The sequence below is a fragment of the Primulina tabacum genome, chromosome 14, assembly GCF_025594145.1.
Source record: "Primulina tabacum isolate GXHZ01 chromosome 14, ASM2559414v2, whole genome shotgun sequence".
Taxonomy (NCBI): domain Eukaryota; kingdom Viridiplantae; phylum Streptophyta; class Magnoliopsida; order Lamiales; family Gesneriaceae; genus Primulina; species Primulina tabacum.
In genome coordinates this window covers 8,961,822-8,978,969 of record NC_134563.1, presented here as the reverse complement: position 1 = coordinate 8,978,969, position 17,148 = coordinate 8,961,822, and the positions used below count along the sequence as shown (strand labels likewise).

The following is a 17,148-nucleotide window of genomic DNA, read 5'->3' as shown; positions in this document are numbered from 1 at the left end:
TTGCCTGCCACCGCCAATGTTTATTTCAAATGAATGAGATGTGACTCAATACCAAAAAAAGCAGCTGTGCAAAAATCATATTTCTGTTGAAACCAACTGCTTGGTTCAAGGTTTTTGCCCACCTTAATAGCTGTACTCTGCGTGTATGTTGTCAATCATTTAATGTTCCGCATGATCAACCTCTACAGGTGAGAGGAAAACATAAAATGAATATTTTGGGTTTTTTTTAAAAAATATTATAAATTAAAATAATAATTATAAAAATATTGCAAAATAAAAAAGTTTATAAAACTATAACAATCCACTGCACATTGTAGCGGATTCATCCTTTTTTTAAAAAAAAAAAATTAAAAAAAAAAAGAAAAGTGGAGTGGGTCACGGATTCGAATCCATGACAGTCTGTCACGAATTCAGAATCCGTGTCCATTCCGTGTGTATTCCGTGTGTATTCCCCTATAAATAAAAATGTTCATCCCCTTCAAATTATACCCTTTCCTTCTTCCCTTTCGTCGTCCGAAAATATTTCTTCTCCGTAATAATTCTCGCATTCATCCGATTCATATGCGCAGAATCCATCTTTTCTAATTCGATATTGTATTAATATTATTTGTTGTATTTATCATCCTTTTCATTTGAAGATATATCAAGAGGTAATGCTTAATTTCGTTGATAATATTATAATTATATATTAAGAATTAATATTTTTTTTTGTGTAATTTTTTTGATAATACTTGTCATTTATTTCAGATATTAACACCGTCCGTTGATATTATTACAAGTTCCGTATAATTACGTCGGAGAAGGTAATTTAAGTAATTCTTTTAATATTTTGTTTGTATTCTTTATATTATATTAATGTAATTATAATTTTGTTCATTAACATTATATGATTAAGTATAATTTAGTTAAATATTATATTTTTAATAATCTTGATATTAAAAAATAGTTGGAATATTAAAAAAATAATAAATATCATATTGTGTTTTTTGAAATATTTGAAGGTTAATATTTTTAATATAATTAAATTAATTTAATATAAGAATGAGTTAATATTATTGTACTTAATACTAATGAAATTATAAAATATTTTGTTATGTTTTTTTAAAAAATTTATAAAAAAAATAGTGTTTAGTTACTCTTTAACTTTGGGCATTTTAATATAATTTATATAATATTATAAAAATTTTTATGTTGATGCAAAGTAATATAAGAAATTGATAATTCTAATTAAAATATTTTTATCCACCTATATATTTTGAAATAAGTTACTTAAAAGTTTAATATAAGTAACTTATATTAATTTTTATTGTCATATTAAGTTGTGTTGTTATATACAAATTTTTTTTGATTACTATTATAATTATTACGTGATGCGTTAATTAATATTATATAATTATGCAATTAATACCATAATTATTCCAATATTTTAATTATATAGTTATTATTATACAATTAATATTATAATTATTTCAATAATACAAAACTTATACATTTATTATAATTAAATTAAATTTAGTGATTATTATAAAATTAATATTATAATTATTTCAATAATAAAATTATTATTATATGTATTACGTGATTTGTTCATTAATATTATACAATTAATATTACAATTATTCCAATATTATAACTACATAGTTATTATTATACGGTTAATATTATAAGTATACTAATAATACAAATAATATTATAATTATTGAAATTAAATTAAGTACTTTATTATTATTACTTAAAACTACTATAATGTGTTCATAATGTGCTCGTGATACAAAAATTCTAAATTATAGTATTATAATTTCATTAATACAATTAAAATTAAAACTATTGTTATCATTTAAAACTACAATAATTAACGAACAAAAATAAATATACTAAACAAAAACAATATCATTAACTCTTAATATTATGAAAAAAAACTCGAATACTTACGTTAATAATGAAGATCGGTGATGAAAGAAGAATGCAGGGGAAAGGAAGAAGTGCGCTCCACAATAGGTGATATGATCCGTGAAAAAAAAAGAAGAGAGAAACCTCGGTGATTGGAAAATGAGGAGGTGCGCACCTCATTTAAAGAAGGAGAGTCACGGGATTCGGTCATGGGTGGAGAGTCACGGGAGGAAAAGGTCACGGGTGGGAGAGATCACGGACAATGGATCCGTGACCCCCTGTCACGGATTCAAAGAATCTGTGACCCACTCCACTTTTATTTTATTTTTTTAGTTTTTTTAATTTTTTTTTTAAAAAGGATGAATCCGGTGCAGTGCACTGCGAATAGTTTTTAAAACTTTCTCATTTTGCAATATTTTTATAATTATTATTTTAATTTATAATATTATTTAAAAAAACCCCGAATATTTTTGTATCCAGTGGAATAATTTGTTTTATTTTATTCATAAAAATACCATATATTAAAGAAAAGGATGGTATGAAATCTTGTATTCATAAAAATTAAATTTTATATAATATATACATATTGAAGTGTTACGAAATCGACTCCAACTTGAAATTTGAAAACCATTGATCGTTGTGCAATGAAGACATTTTTGTCTTGGTACGTAAACATTGTCTTTTATTAACTTTTTTTGATGTATTAACCAAATTGTATTTCCCTTTACTTCGAAGAAAAGCCCTCAAAACTCCAATAGTGAAAGGCACACACAAAAAGACATGAAATGAAAATACTGTATAAAGTGAGATTCTAGATTGATTAATCAATATTATAATTTCAACATTGACCTTTAATCTGTTTGATTATCTGATTGCAACACACGAACAATATTTCAAGCCACATGTAGCATTCAAGTGAAAACTGTATTTCCTCACATGACATATCACCAAACTCTTCCAACTTTCGAAAATTTGTGACAACTTTGAATTATAAATTCACAAATTCTTGCACATCAACTCCACCTCTGCAAAATGGGAACTTTACAATGGACTCATTTCACAGCTTTCTTCTGCATTTTCTTCGTGATAGCCAATTGCCAAGGACCGGCATCTTCGCCCTCTAGTACACCAGCTGCACAGAATATAGTCCCGCCTCCAGTAACTGCAGCTGCACCGAATATAGTCCCACCTCCGGAAACTGCAGCTGCACCGAATATAGTCCCGCCTCCGGTAATTGCACCTACTTCAAGTCCAACGATCCCACCACCACAACCTCCACAAAATCCACCGGTTTCAAGTCCATCACAGCCACCTGCATTGCTGCCTCCACAACCTACTATTCTACCACCAGCACCACCGCCAACTGTTCCACCACCAGCGACGTCCCCAGCACCAGTGCAAGTGCTGCCACCAGCCTCTCCTCCTGTGATACCTCCACCAGTCCTACCGCCTACAACACCACCAGTACAAGCACCGGCACCAACAATAACCTCACCTCCACCAGCACCAGCACCAGCAGCTGAATTAGTCCCATCACCTTCACCTACTCCTGGAAAACACAAAAAAAGGAAGCACGAGCATAAGCATCTTCATGCACCAGCGCCTGCACCCACTATCCTAAGTCCTCCAGCACCTCCTAAAGTTAAACAAACCGATGAAGCAACACCAGCACCAGCGCCAACCTTAGATTTGGTAAGACATCTTCTGCCTAAAGTTTTGACTATTTTCAGATGAAAACAGATAAAGAAACTTATCGATATATCAAAATATCATAAAGTTGATGATTCTCACAATTCATTTACAGAGTGGAGGGGTATCCATCCATCAGCTGGGAAGAACTAGAATGCCGGTGACTGCAAGGCTGATTGTGGCTACCCTTTTGGCTGCCATGGCATTCTGTTCCTAAAATTTTATGGAAAGAGTTCTCTCTTATGGATGCACTCATTAGAAAGAATTTGGTGTGAGAGATATGTTTATTGGCATACAGAAGGGGATCAGAGCATCACGTCAATTTTCAATATTTAATTTTCATTATTTTCCTCATATATAATGTTTTCTTACTACATACTGATATGAAATTGGTTCATTTATTAAATCCTATACATGCTTTTCCATTATAGACGAATCTGAAAAGAACAGAAAGTTCGCTCTAGACTTATTTGTACCAGTATTAAAAAATATTCCTCCTATAATTAGTACACTGCCACGATCCCAATATTATCAAGTTAGCTTGAAATACAGAAACCATTGTAAAGTAGCTTAAATTTATGAATGGGAGAAAGTCACTTAAATTTATGAATGGAAAAAACAGAAATCATTGTAAATCCAGACTAAGTAGCTTAATTTATCAGCTGGAAAAAACACAGCAACATATCCATAAAAGGTTGAAGAATCTGTAGGAAGTAGCATGACATGGTAGACAAGAGATTATGCAACAATGATGAAGGAACAAAACAGAAAATCACAGCTAATGATCATAGTAGAACATAAAGCAAGAGAATCATGAACATCACACAAATCCATATCATTCCAAAGCTAATGGATTCAAGATAATAACCCAATAAGCTATGTGAGAATTCTAAGATTGTCACACAATTTTGCATTTTATACAGATTACAGAACTTCCCATGATAACAAAATAAACTTGTCATCAAAGATTTGATTATCATGCCATGACATTTAACAACATGAAATATGTATACACAGAAATCATGGTCTAAATGAATTGGTAATATTATCAGAGCAATTATATATCCTTGTAAACTACAAAATACATGCATATATGTGATGGACATTGGCGACAAACACAAAAATACACCAAAGTTCCGATAACCCTTCTCTATTTATTGAAGAGGAAAACATTTTCCAACGGAGATATTTTCAGAAAGATTCAAGCTAACTAATACAACCAACATCATCAATTTTTATTAAACAGGTAGCTATGATAGCATTTAGAATCATCACATAGGGTCTTATTAAGCGACTAAAGTAAAGAAAGCTATTCGCCAAATTGAATTATTAGTCAGTCAACTGGCTTGAGAGATGTAATCACGCAGGTAAAATTTCAATGCAACATTAAAATGCTCTTGTATGTTTTTCCTACATAAGACAACCAACAGATTCTGCTTTACATTGTAAAATCTTTCTAAAATAATATATTTTATATTGAATTACATTTTACATTCTAAAAGCCACTTTCTAAAATAATATTTATGTTGAAGACAATAATATATTCCAAATTGCCAGGACTCCTTGTTTTAGTCAACCTAAAAGTTAAAAGAATCGAATCGATGATCAAAAGGGGCTAACATTGCTTGCTAATTTTAACATGAATTCAGGTACTAGGCGCTTTCTGGGAGGAACTGTAGCATATTTGGCCAGATCTTCAGAGTCTCCAGCATGAATTATTCCAACCAAATCTTCAAACATGTCATCTCTGCCACCCCTCATTGGGTCCTGAATTCCGCGCATGATCGAATAAAGAAATATTGAAATAAATCGTAAGCACTTGTCCTCAAGAATATGATTCCAAAAGTGGAGCAAGTTTTTTCATTCCTTCTAATGATACTGTGGTAAGAAGAATAAAAACAGTTCGTGTCCGCCAAACATACCTGAAGGAACAAATCTGTATGTGTCTTTCCTTCGTATAGAATCAATTGTGCATGTACTCCCAAGCTTTGAAGTGTCTCAACAAAACTTTTACTGAAAGCAAGCACGGTCCTCACAGTCAATATACAGACAAGAATTGTAAAAGGAGAAAATGACAAACAATAGGTATCCAACACAAAAATGTGAGTATTTTACACCTTAAATATGATTTACGGATATAGAATTTGAATGATGTTAGTGCAATTAAGGTTGCAAGTTCTTTCATATCTCTACTTTCAATATTTTCAGTCGCTATACATTTTCAGAGAGAATAATTTTCCCCACCTGGAATCAGAAGGAATAGAATAGTCTCCGGTTCCATGGAAGAGGATCATAGGCGGTAGGAGAGAAACAGCATTTCTCATTTTTGGGTCTTGGACCGCCATTTCCGGAGAGTATAGTTGTAGGGATTCTTCTCCCTCCATTATGCTGGGGGTGAACAATTAGGAAAATAAAATTGGATACATCAAGAAAAGTCGAGTGAAAGCAGAAAGCACTCAGTCAAGTACAAACCTTAGAAATAACGAACGGTGCAAACCTCGACTATGGAAATGATCCACCAAATTGAGAAAATTGTATCTGTCCATAAAATTGAAAATGCCATTTAAATTCCAATTCCGGCATACAAAGACAAGAAGTTCAAACTATTTTCTCATCCTGTTAGCTGTCATCCAATTATCCAAAGCAGGCAGGAAGAAGAGCTACTTGGAGTTAACAAACTCAGGCTAATGAAAGGAGATTGAAGCAACAGAAGATAAGAGATTCTAGCAAGACCTTAAACTTGTACAAAAAGAAAAACAGAAGTACGAAACAAAGATGGCAGGTAAGACCAAAACGAAGGAACCAACATGTACTAACTTACCAAAAAACAAATAAATCAAAACAAAGTCTATGTTCTAAATGTTGTCAATGTTATTGACCAATTCTACCCAAATTAAATTTCAGTACTTCGGAAGCGCAGAATCCAGAAGCTTTCATAACCTTGACTATAAGAGCATGTTCAGAACATTATTTACATATTTATAATATGTTATTACCACCTTCTCTCTGCATAATTCACTTGAAAAAAAGCTTGTTTAATTCAAAGAGAGTGATCCTGAATACAAAAGCTCACCCTCCAGATAAACCAAAAAACGATTTCAGTTGAGACACACTCCAAGAATTCTTCCCTCCAGTAGATTCTTTGTTTGCCTGCTCCAGTAGAGCACAAGCAGCAATATGCGCACCAGCTGACTGGCCCATGAGGAAAAATCTAGACGAAGAAAAAGAGAGTTAGCAATAATTTACTGATAGTTGCTTAAGAGTATTAATCCTGATCGAATGTAAAAACAAACAGACTACCTGTTAGGATCACCTCCGTAATCAGCAACATTGTTGCAAACAAATGAGATACCTCGAGAAACATCTTTCACCATGTCACTAATTGTACCCTGTGGGAAATTCCTATAAAACAAAAGTAGCTGTATCTGTAAGCCAAAAAACGGCCATTAACATAATCTTGCCTATAGTTGTTGGCAGACAGACGTACCATATCTGTGATTGGACTTCAGATGACTGATTTAATATAATGCATGCAAAATGGGGGTTATATAAGATATTACATCAAAGAGCTCTGTCTGTATATTAAAATTAGGACCGTCGGCCGCTGGGATTACATTGTTTTGTCAATGTGGATTAGACTGAAAGTTTAAATTCTTCACATTGATTTTTCCCAAAACGATCCGAGTTAGAATTCATTAATCTCGGTCTCGGGACAAAGCTTGTTAGCATCCATCAAATAAAAATGGTTCATCCAATAGATTAATTTACCTGTAATCTATGCATGCTACAATGATATCTCTTTCTGATAGATGTTGTCCTAAGAGCGAACCCCACGCCCTATAACTGTATCAAGAAGAAAAATCCAACAATGAAGCTTGGCCAAAGAAATTTTTTTTACTGATTATTTATACTTTAAAAACATGGATAATTTTTTTTAAGAAAATAAATATTTATGCATGGTTTGGTTCATATAAAACTTCTCTCCAGGGGTGTCTGGGGAAATCTTACTAGCCAAGTCAATTTTTTTGTTTCCTCTTCTAAATATTGCTATGTTCAGTTCTTTGGTGCTCTAATTTGCCTGACACTAACTTTTAAATACCAACGGTTGTGTTTCAGATCGTACAATCATGGCCATTATCACTTGAGCATTACTTAATCAAAATCACCTTTTGCAAAACATTTGACCAGGGCTTTTTTAAGTACAGTTTTGTCACAAGAAACAAACAGTTCTACATTAATTATCAAAGCAAATGACTAAATACCCAATAATCCAGGCTCCACCAGTTACAAATGCGACTACTGGCTTCAGTCCATCTCTGTTTTTGGGTAAATAGAGATCAAGCCTGCACAAGAAAATCTTGATAATGTATCCCATCAAACTGTCATAAACATTGGAGATAAGCATGAAACATTCTATATTATATATAACTAGTTATGGACTTATAGTTGAATCAAGATATAACATCTAAAATACATTGAACTAAACTCTACCTGTTTCTGGGCTGGTCTCCGTAAACTATACCTCTATGAATGTCCCCAGAATAGAAGTAATTATATCCAACTGCATGAGAAATTTACCTTTCTTTGAGGTAATGTAACTCTTATATTCATAAAATGTCGGTTAAACGGCAATGGATGTTCAATATATTTACCAACCCTGTGAAAAACCAGGGAGAAGAAGGAAAGCATAACACCCAAGAGCAAGAATTCCAGTAATCCATTTGTAGCCTACCCTGAATAAAAACACATATGATTCAAAGGTGTTTAGCATAAAAATCAACACATGTTTAAGCAAATGCTGTGCTTGAAGATTTATAGACTAAACGGACCACATGAAAACTTGATTGCAAAGAAACATGGAACCACTGGTAAGATAGGAAAGAAACATACCACAACGCAATTTCTGGCATAATTTTCGACTTCACAAATCAACAAATTTACAGAAAACCGGATGCATTGAGAGACATTGTTTCTTCGAACAAAAAATCTTTCAAAATTTTTATGCAACTTTTCTAAATATAAAACCTTTGCTCCCTAAAATCTGCATAATCACCCTTTCGGTAAAACAAACACAACAACATTTGCAGTGTACAATCATAGAACTTCAATGCATTTCGTAAATGGCAGTATAGAAAAAGCAGAAAACGTTGTTTCACCCAAGATAATGGAACATCTTGAAACGAAGCCAAGTTGTCAAGACATAAGTATCTGAAGCAGCTCTCCGTAAACCCTGCGGGAAAGACTGGCCGTGGCTGGCGGAGAGGACGAAACGAGACACGCCGCTCGCCACGTGCCTCCGCAAATTGGTGGCGTTAGAGTAACTCAAGGTTCTTGGAATAAAGGGCCTGGTTTCATTTCTCCTGCCATCCTCAAGAAATGAAGGCATCAGAACTTTCGATATTAAGGCTGCTGCTGCGGTTTGTGACAGCGGAGAAGATAAAAATGGTGATGGTGAAGTGGGATTTGATAAACGAAGTGTGTATGATGGCGTATTTATAATGTGTAAGGATTCGAATAAACTATTGCTTGTGTAAGATTTGAATTGGCGACTGTTAAGTTAGCTGCAATCGATGACGAAAGAATCTTGTAGAGGATAAAAAGCTGCAGAAGTGCAGAAAACCAGCAGGAGAAACAAGAAAAGAAGAGAGGTTGTTGTATGTAGTTTTGTATATTTGTTCCAACTGGATATGGAATTCGAGACCTCGTATGTCAACTCGAGAGACGCTGATCATTTTGGACAGTCTAAATCGTAAGGACAGAAGTTGCCAGGCTGGAGTTTGTTCGATAGGTAGGTACAAATGCATGGATTTGTTATTTTTATATAAAATTAGGAACAATTATATTGAAAATATTTGTAATTTTTTTAATTTAATTGTGAGATTATTAGTGATATGATACTGTTACAATAGGTTGTGAGACGGTATTACGAATCTTTATCTGAGACGGGTCAAACCTAACAATATACACAATAAAAAGCAATACTCTTAGCATAAAAAGTAATATTTTTCATGGATGACTCAAATAAGAGTTCCGTCTCATAAAATACGACTCGTGAGACCGTTTCACACAAGTTTTTGTCTTAATTTATTTAAAAACATAGAAAATTAATTTCTTTTAGTAAACTTGTATAACTTACATATATATAACTATCACATCTCATTAACTTTCCAAATTACTTAAAATTGTTAAACTATTTCTTTATCTTTATTTATACTCCTTAATTTATGGAAAAACATATGATATGTATCCCTCCCATTTTCCAAATAATTTAAAATTAATTTTTATTATCCATTAATTCGTTTGAATTACAAAAATATAGGATATATTACTTTAATCTTATAAATTAAAAAGTTTTACAACAATTAATTTAATTACAGAATACATGCACGTAAATAATCGAATGCATGAATGACTATTTTCATATTATTTTTTAGTATTATGTTTCTTTATTATTCAGTAATTTCAACAACAAAAAATATGTTTTTATCCGAGTCCACGCTTATTTTTGTTTCGGATTAAAACTGATTTAATTTTAAACATGCATTTATTTATTTTTTTTCTTGAAAAAATATATAAAATAAGAATCAAAATTGAGAAACAAAAACATCATTCCTCCGTAATGTATATACTTAAAACCATAATGATATAATTATAAACTAAAAAATGTCAATAAATACAATATTGTTTCTATGGAATTATCTACAAATTAAAAGATGTATAACTCACGTAAAAATATGTCCAAAATTTTAAATGCTTAATAATCCATATTAATTATTTCCAGTTTCAGGATAAACTTGATCTTTTTTTGGAAGTTGACATCTTTTTTATTGTTATATTTGGTGCTTTATTGCTTTATCTTATATTTGTTGGCCTTTTCTTTCTTTTAAACTCTTGCTTTTCTTGTACGGATTCTTAATGTGTTCCTTGTACGTAGAGAATTGATATGAGACTTGTCTTTACATATACCACCAATGAACTAAATTGATCTTATGTTATTATACTCATGTATTGAAAATGATATATACTATTAATTATTTCACATCCCAATTTTTTTTATTTAAATAAAATATATATTTTTGTATTAATGTTCACATGATCTTACGGGTTCGGTCTATGCTATACTGGTGTACTCCAGGTGTAGGACATAGAAATGTTTTAACACAAGAAAAACAAACCAAGTGTAGCACACTAGATGTAGCATAGACTGAACCGTTCTTACATGCAATCGTTCTTACATGGCATTGCAATTGAACTAAAACGATATCAGCACAATATTCTCTAAATTAGTCCCATAATTGTAATAATAATTTAAATTTTTTAATATTTCATTCACAAGTCACAATGTTCAAAAACAAATTCAAATTCATATGGAATAGATTTATATTTTATCCCTAAATATAAGATGTACAATTAAATCATGATATTGTCAATTACATGTCATTTCATCACTTGTACATGGCGTCAATACATATAAAATAAAATGTTAAAACTGAAATTTTCAGTCACTAATTATTAAGGTTGCCTCAACCTCAAAGCTACATAAGCCAAAACCCTATATCCCACCAACATCACCACCAAAACACCCACATCCGAAGCCAGATTATCAATCCCAAGATTCTTTATTGCTGGATTATCAATCACCCTGCAATATCCTAAATTCACCCCACACTCATAAACTTCATTCTCCTCATACTGCGCCCCAACAAGAAGCTTGTAGCAATAATGACTAAACGAAATGTACTTCAACCAGTCGATAAAAGTCGGAATGTGCTGGATGTAATACCCACTTGCCAGCAAAAACACGAGCATTAGCACCGAAGATAGCGTTGTTCCTTGCTTTACGTCCATTAGGACAGCACCGAGAGCTAGCCCGAGTCCTTGTGCTACGAGAACATTGAGTAGGATGATTGATAGGGTTAGTAGGAAGGTTACTAGGTTTGGCTTTAGGCCACCCAACCAATATGAGATAGTAACAAATATTGTTGGAAGAACGAGTTCCATTGGCAAGTCGCCTATCGTTCTTGCAAAGAAGTAGGATGACAGACGATACATTTTCGAGGAGCGTTCTCTTGTTAGCATCGATCTTTCTTGTGGGAAGACGAATATGGCATTGAATAGAGGGAAGAATCCCCAGAAGATTGAGAAGAAAAAGAGGAGTCCCACCTATTGAAAAGAGAGAGAAATGGATCATGGCATAATCTTCGATATATAGATTACGACGTACAATTGAAAGTAACAACTGTCCTTACTCAATCCATGTATACAATGGCATAAATTTGATAAATTAATGCATATATACCTGATCTTGAATGTGATTAGGATCAGAATGCCACCATAAAAGTCCACAAAGAATCGAAACAGACATGACTTGAAATATCCTTAAACCGGAGTACGATTCGTGCTTTCTTTCTTTTAGTCCTCTGCTAAGCAAAACCTTGAATTGCAGCCACCAACTGTTAGTCCACTGCTTGTCTGAATCTGCATAAGATGAAATTGAACACCTTGTATATCAATTAAAGCTAAACTCTAATAACAAGCATATATTGAACATCCAATGCTGAGACAATTGTCATGTGATCTTTATTAAATGTATATAGAACAAGGCAAGTTAAATGCAATGAATTCGGATCGAGTGATCTAGTTCCATCACGTACCTGCTCTTGATGGTACTGAGGATTGAGTTAACTGCGATTGATCGTGCATGCCACGATGAATTTCTTCCTTCAAAACAGGGTACAGACTCTTTTTATATGAGTGTATTAGAAATTGCTTTGTGGAGTCGTAATCATGATTATAGTCTAGTCTTCCCTGAATGTTGTTTTGAACGTCATTTTTTGAATCAGAAGGTGTCACCCCTGCAATATTATGTGAAGAAGTATATATATATATATATATATATATATATTAGTACATATGGTTCTCGTTCTTGTGGTAAATCATAAATGGGACAAAAAGGAAATTTAATGGGACCAACATAAAGATAAGCTTAGCAGATAAAGATGGAACCTTTAATTTTGTGGGTCAAAATATCACAAAAATATATTTCACATGATAGTGATTAAAACGTAGTTGAATTTGACACTCCATTTTAAGATAATTATTACATCTAAGGGTCGTTGCTCGATAAGTGGTACTATCATCGTATTAAGGTTGGATTTAGGCCTAATTTATATGGCAATCATAGTTATTTAATTAGATATTCAAAGTGACTACACTTCCTCAACCAAGACTCCATCACGACGGTTTATTTCATCCTATCCATGTAGTCATTGCCCCATGATAGGATGGATGACCAAGATTTGCCCATGCATGTATAGGACCCACTTTTTTTTTTGAAATTGTATGTATGGCAAGATCTTACCCGTTGAAATTGAAGTGAGGGTAGTGGCCACATAGGTAGGATCTCATTAACCCATCGCGACAATAATTAATAAACTATATAGACCCTTCATTATTACTATACTACAAATAAATACACTTAAACGTAATTACTAACTTGTATAAAATGCAAAACCCAAATCATATTAATCAAGATAGAACCTTCGTACCATTAGCTAGATCCAGAAGAAAATCAGCAGGATTCATTAAATCAAACCCGGGGGTGTAACCGATCGAACCGAAGTAATCCATCACCCTTCCGGCATACCCGCTATAAATAGGGAAACCCTCCGATAACACAACCACCTTATCGAACATCCTGTAGAGCCTACTCGACGGCTGATGTATAGTAGTTACCACCGTCCTGCCACCACGCGCCAACAACCGGAGAGTGGCCACTATTCTCTGCGCGGTAGTCGAATCCAGCCCTGAAGTGGGCTCGTCCACTAACAAAAGACTAGGGTTCACCAGCATTTCTTGACCAATGCTCACCCTTTTTCTTTCACCTCCTGATATACCCCTCAACAAAATCCCACCAATTATAGTGTTTCTGCACCTTGTCAATCCCAACTCCATGATAATAAGCTCAGCTTGCTCCATTTTTTCCTGTTTAGTGAGGTTTTTTGGTAGCTTTAACAGGGCCGCGTAGGTTAGGGTTTCGAGAACTGTGAGGTGCGGATAGAGCACGTCGTCTTGTGTAACAAAGCCTGTTTTTCGTTTCATCGTGCTTGAAAATGCCTGCCCGTTGTACGTGATCTTGCCGGAGATTTTTCCAGGGAGTCTGCCTGCAAGGGCTGACAGAAGAGTTGTTTTTCCGCTTCCGGACGGGCCGAGCATTGCCATTAGCTCGCCGGGGCGGACAATTCCGGTAACATTGTTGACTATGTTGCGTGTTATCTTTGGTTGAGAGGAGAAACAAAAGCTTCTACTATTGTTTCCGGTCTTGATTGTGTAGGACACATCTTCAAACTAGAAAACGAAATCATTTAGGTACGACAATGAACCAAAATTAGTGGAGGGCCTAGTGAAAAATGATTTATGAAAACGAAAAATTTAAAGTTAAAACACAAACTTTACCTTTTAGTGCCCCTCATTAGAAAATCTTATTTAACTAAAGTAATACATACCTTAAGAGTGATGGGTCGTAAGGATTCCCCTAAAACCCCTAGTTGAATTTGAGTAGCTCGATCTTTCTCTAACGTTTTACGATCAGAGCACGAGCTCACGACGTTTCTTGTTGAACTCGGCGCTTCAACTTGAACGCTAACATAATCGGCACGATTGGTAATTCCATTAATAGTACCAGATTCTTGCTCTGGAGGGATCATTTCAATGAAAGTAAAAGGGAAAAAATAGCAGCGAAAATATCGAGAATTAATTCAGAACATAAAGATCTAGCTAAGGGCATATCAAAGCCACTCTTTTCTTCAACAAGAATGAGTAAATGGGGCCTTTTTTATAGTGAGATTTGGCCTCAAAATAAATAAAAAGGATGTGTTAGCTTTAAAGTAAAAAAGAGTGCACGGGAAATAGATTGTCCCACAGCTCATAAATATAGGAGCTGATGCCAAAAGCATACGTTGTAATTAACATAACCATTATGCCAAAAAGTATTTTCTTATCTTCTTTTTTAATAAATAATGATGCTTCACGTTTTCCAGTTCATGTATTTATTTTTTCAATCACAAAAAATTCTTTAAACGTCACATCTTTATAGATTGATATTATTGAATTTATATCTTATTTTATTCAAGTAATATGGAAGACTGAAATTTCATTCTCTTGTGAAAAAGTAAAAATTTATGGTAAAAAGTAAAAATCTCAAACTCTCAAAATTTACCAAACTACACACTTTATAAAATTTTTCTCTCCACTCACTTGTGAATTTCTTCACAAATGGTGAGGCTATTTATAGAATTTCTTTACGAATAATCTAAAAATAAATTCATCATTACCTACATCATCACACACTAATTTTTAATATTTACAACTCTTATTTTCAACATGCAAATATTCAACACACATGTTTTAAATATTAATTTTCAACACTCCCCCTTGTGATGATGATCATAATGATTGTCTTCATTACGTGTTTTTATACTGACGCGTTAAAAACCTTACTAGGAAAAACCCATTGGGATAAAAACCATAGTAACGGAAAAAGAGTGCAGTCACGTAAACTCCCCCTCATGTTGACACGAACAATTCTTCACAAATTTCGTAGATTGCGCATCCCAATATTATATATGTGCTTTCTGAATATTGTCGTAGAAAGTGCCTTTGTGAAGAGATCTAATGAGTTTTCACTTGATTGAATGTGACGAACATCAATATATTTATTCTTCTCAAGCTCCTTGGTGAATGCGAAGAATTTAGGAGGAATATGTTTAGTTCTGTCGTTTTTTATGTATCCTTCTTTCATTTGAGCAACACATGCAGCATTATCTTCATATAGTATCACATGCTTCTCGTCGAATGATAATCCGCATGAGATTTGGATATGTTGGATCATGGATTTTAACCACACACATTCACGGCTTGCTTCATGTAGTGCAATAATCTCGGCATGATTTGATGAAGTTGTTACGAGTGTTTGTTTCTGTGAACGCCAAGAAATTGCAGTGCCTCCACGAGTAAATACATATCCAGTTTGAGAACGTGACTTGTGTGGATCAGATAAGTATCCAGCATCAGCATAACCAATTATATTTGGATTACATCTTTTGAATACAAAAGTCCCAAGTCTGTCGTTCCTCGTAGATAACGGAATATATGTTTAATTCCGTTCCAGTGTCTCTTTGTTGGATATGTGCTAAATCTTGCCAATAAATTTACGGCAAAATATATATCAGGCATTGTACAATTTGTAAGATACATAAGGGTACCGATAGCACTTAGATATGGTACTTCTGGACCTAGAATATCTTCATCATCTTCACATGGACGGAATGGATCCTTTTCTATGTTTAATGATCTAACAACCATTGGAGTACTTAAAGGATTTGATTTATCCATATTAAAATGTTTAAGGATCTTTTTTGTATAATTTTTCTGGTGAACAAAAATTCCACATTCTTTTTGTCAATCTGTAAACCCAGACAATACTTGGTTTTTCCAAGATCCTTCATTTCAAATTATTCCTTCAAGTATGACACAACTTCTTGAATTTCCATATTCGTTCCAATGATGTTTAAATCATCAATATATACAGCAATAATTACGCATCCGGATGTTGTTTTCTTAATGAAAACACAAGGGAATATTGAATTATTTACATATCCCTTTTTCATAAATTGATCACTTAGCCGATTATACCACATTCGACCGGATTGCTTTAACCCATATATTGATCTTTGTAATTTCACAGAATAACTTTCTCTGGGTTTTGAACTTTGTGCTTCAGGCATCTTAAATCCTTCAGGGATTTTCATATATATATATATATTACTATCAATTGATCCATATAAGTAAGCTGTAACAACATCCATAAGGCGCATTTCTAAATTTTCAGATACCGCCAAGCTAATCAAATACCGAAACGTAATTGCATCCATCACGGGAGAATACGTTTCTTCATAATCAATTCCAGGCCTTTGAGAAAAACCTTGTGCAACAAGTCGAGCTTTATATCTTACTATTTCATTTTTCTCATTTCGCTTTCGAATAAAAACCCATTTGTATCCAACAGGTTTTACACCTTCAGGTGTAAGGACTATAGGTCCAAAAACATTATGTTTATTTAGCGAATCTAATTCAACCTGTATGGCATCTTTCCATTTTATCCAATCCTGCCGATTTTTACATTTATCAAAAGATTTTGGTTCATGATCTTCATTATCATTTATGATGTCAATTACCACATTATAAGAAAATATATCATCCATTTCTTCTATATCTTTTCGGTTTCATATTTTTCCAGTATTAATATAATTGATAGAGATTTCACGATTCTCGTCATTTTGTGGTTCTGACAGAACATTTTCATCATCATGTGTTTCTTCAGGAACATCACTATCTATTTTGTGATCATCATGTGTTTCTTCAGGAACATCATTCTCTATTTTGTGATCATCGTGTTTCTCTATGAATTTTATTTTTCGAGGATTTTTATCCTTGGAACCGACTGGCCTTCCACGCTTCAGGCGTTTAATGACATCATGAGTATCTTCAATTTGTTTTTTCGAAATTTCA

General features: G+C 33.4%; 3 protein-coding genes across 5 annotated transcripts; 1 reads left to right on the top strand and 2 right to left on the bottom strand.

The window, feature by feature from the left end:
- The first annotated feature begins 2,787 nt into the window (after positions 1-2,787).
- LOC142524875 (uncharacterized) lies at positions 2,788-3,990 on the top strand. Its single transcript, XM_075629018.1, has 2 exons — positions 2,788-3,582; positions 3,695-3,990. The coding sequence occupies exons 1-2, from the start codon at positions 2,923-2,925 to the stop codon at positions 3,794-3,796; spliced, it is 762 nt and encodes a 253-aa protein (XP_075485133.1). The 5' UTR covers positions 2,788-2,922; the 3' UTR covers positions 3,797-3,990.
- On the bottom strand, positions 3,403-9,304 carry LOC142524874 (isoprenylcysteine alpha-carbonyl methylesterase ICME-like). Of its 3 annotated transcripts, XM_075629015.1 has the most exons (12): positions 8,736-9,300; positions 8,236-8,312; positions 8,071-8,140; positions 7,842-7,922; positions 7,348-7,422; positions 6,880-6,981; positions 6,653-6,790; positions 6,052-6,117; positions 5,824-5,967; positions 5,502-5,592; positions 3,682-5,346; positions 3,403-3,598 (listed from the first exon to the last, which is right to left on the bottom strand). In XM_075629015.1, the coding sequence occupies exons 1-11, from the start codon at positions 8,963-8,965 to the stop codon at positions 5,185-5,187; spliced, it is 1,236 nt and encodes a 411-aa protein (XP_075485130.1). In that variant the 5' UTR covers positions 8,966-9,300; the 3' UTR covers positions 3,403-3,598; positions 3,682-5,184. The 3 variants fall into 3 exon arrangements, with proteins under 3 accessions (XP_075485130.1, XP_075485129.1, XP_075485132.1); XM_075629014.1 differs by lacking the exon at positions 3,403-3,598 and having other exon boundaries at positions 5,204-5,592; positions 8,736-9,303; XM_075629017.1 differs by lacking the exons at positions 3,403-3,598; positions 7,348-7,422 and having other exon boundaries at positions 5,204-5,592; positions 8,736-9,304.
- A 1,619-nt stretch (positions 9,305-10,923) lies between these two features.
- LOC142525087 (ABC transporter G family member 21) lies at positions 10,924-14,464 on the bottom strand. Its single transcript, XM_075629257.1, has 5 exons — positions 14,085-14,464; positions 13,128-13,926; positions 12,234-12,434; positions 11,879-12,057; positions 10,924-11,742 (listed from the first exon to the last, which is right to left on the bottom strand). Exons 1-5 carry the CDS (start codon positions 14,283-14,285, stop codon positions 11,092-11,094), a joined length of 2,031 nt encoding a protein of 676 aa, XP_075485372.1. The 5' UTR covers positions 14,286-14,464; the 3' UTR covers positions 10,924-11,091.
- Positions 14,465-17,148: the final 2,684 nt, after the last annotated feature.

Bases quoted from the DNA above. Each gene is read 5' to 3' on its own strand.
- LOC142524875 (XM_075629018.1), top strand. From the start codon at position 2,923: ATGGGAACTTTACAATGGACTCATTTCACAGCTTTCTTCTGCATTTTC. The intron at 3,583-3,694 runs GTAAGACATCTT...ATTCATTTACAG, and splicing joins CAGCGCCAACCTTAGATTTG to AGTGGAGGGGTATCCATCCA.
- LOC142525087 (XM_075629257.1), bottom strand. From the start codon at position 14,285: ATGATCCCTCCAGAGCAAGAATCTGGTACTATTAATGGAATTACCAAT. The intron at 13,927-14,084 runs GTATGTATTACT...TTCGTTTTCTAG, and splicing joins TACGACCCATCACTCTTAAG to TTTGAAGATGTGTCCTACAC. The intron at 12,058-12,233 runs GTACGTGATGGA...CATCTTATGCAG, and splicing joins CTCAGTACCATCAAGAGCAG to ATTCAGACAAGCAGTGGACT.
- LOC142524874 (XM_075629014.1), bottom strand. From the start codon at position 8,965: ATGCCTTCATTTCTTGAGGATGGCAGGAGAAATGAAACCAGGCCCTTT. The intron at 6,791-6,879 runs GTAGTCTGTTTG...TTCTTCGTCTAG, and splicing joins TACGGAGGTGATCCTAACAG to ATTTTTCCTCATGGGCCAGT. The intron at 5,593-5,823 runs GTGGGGAAAATT...GCTTGCTTTCAG, and splicing joins TCTATTCCTTCTGATTCCAG to TAAAAGTTTTGTTGAGACAC.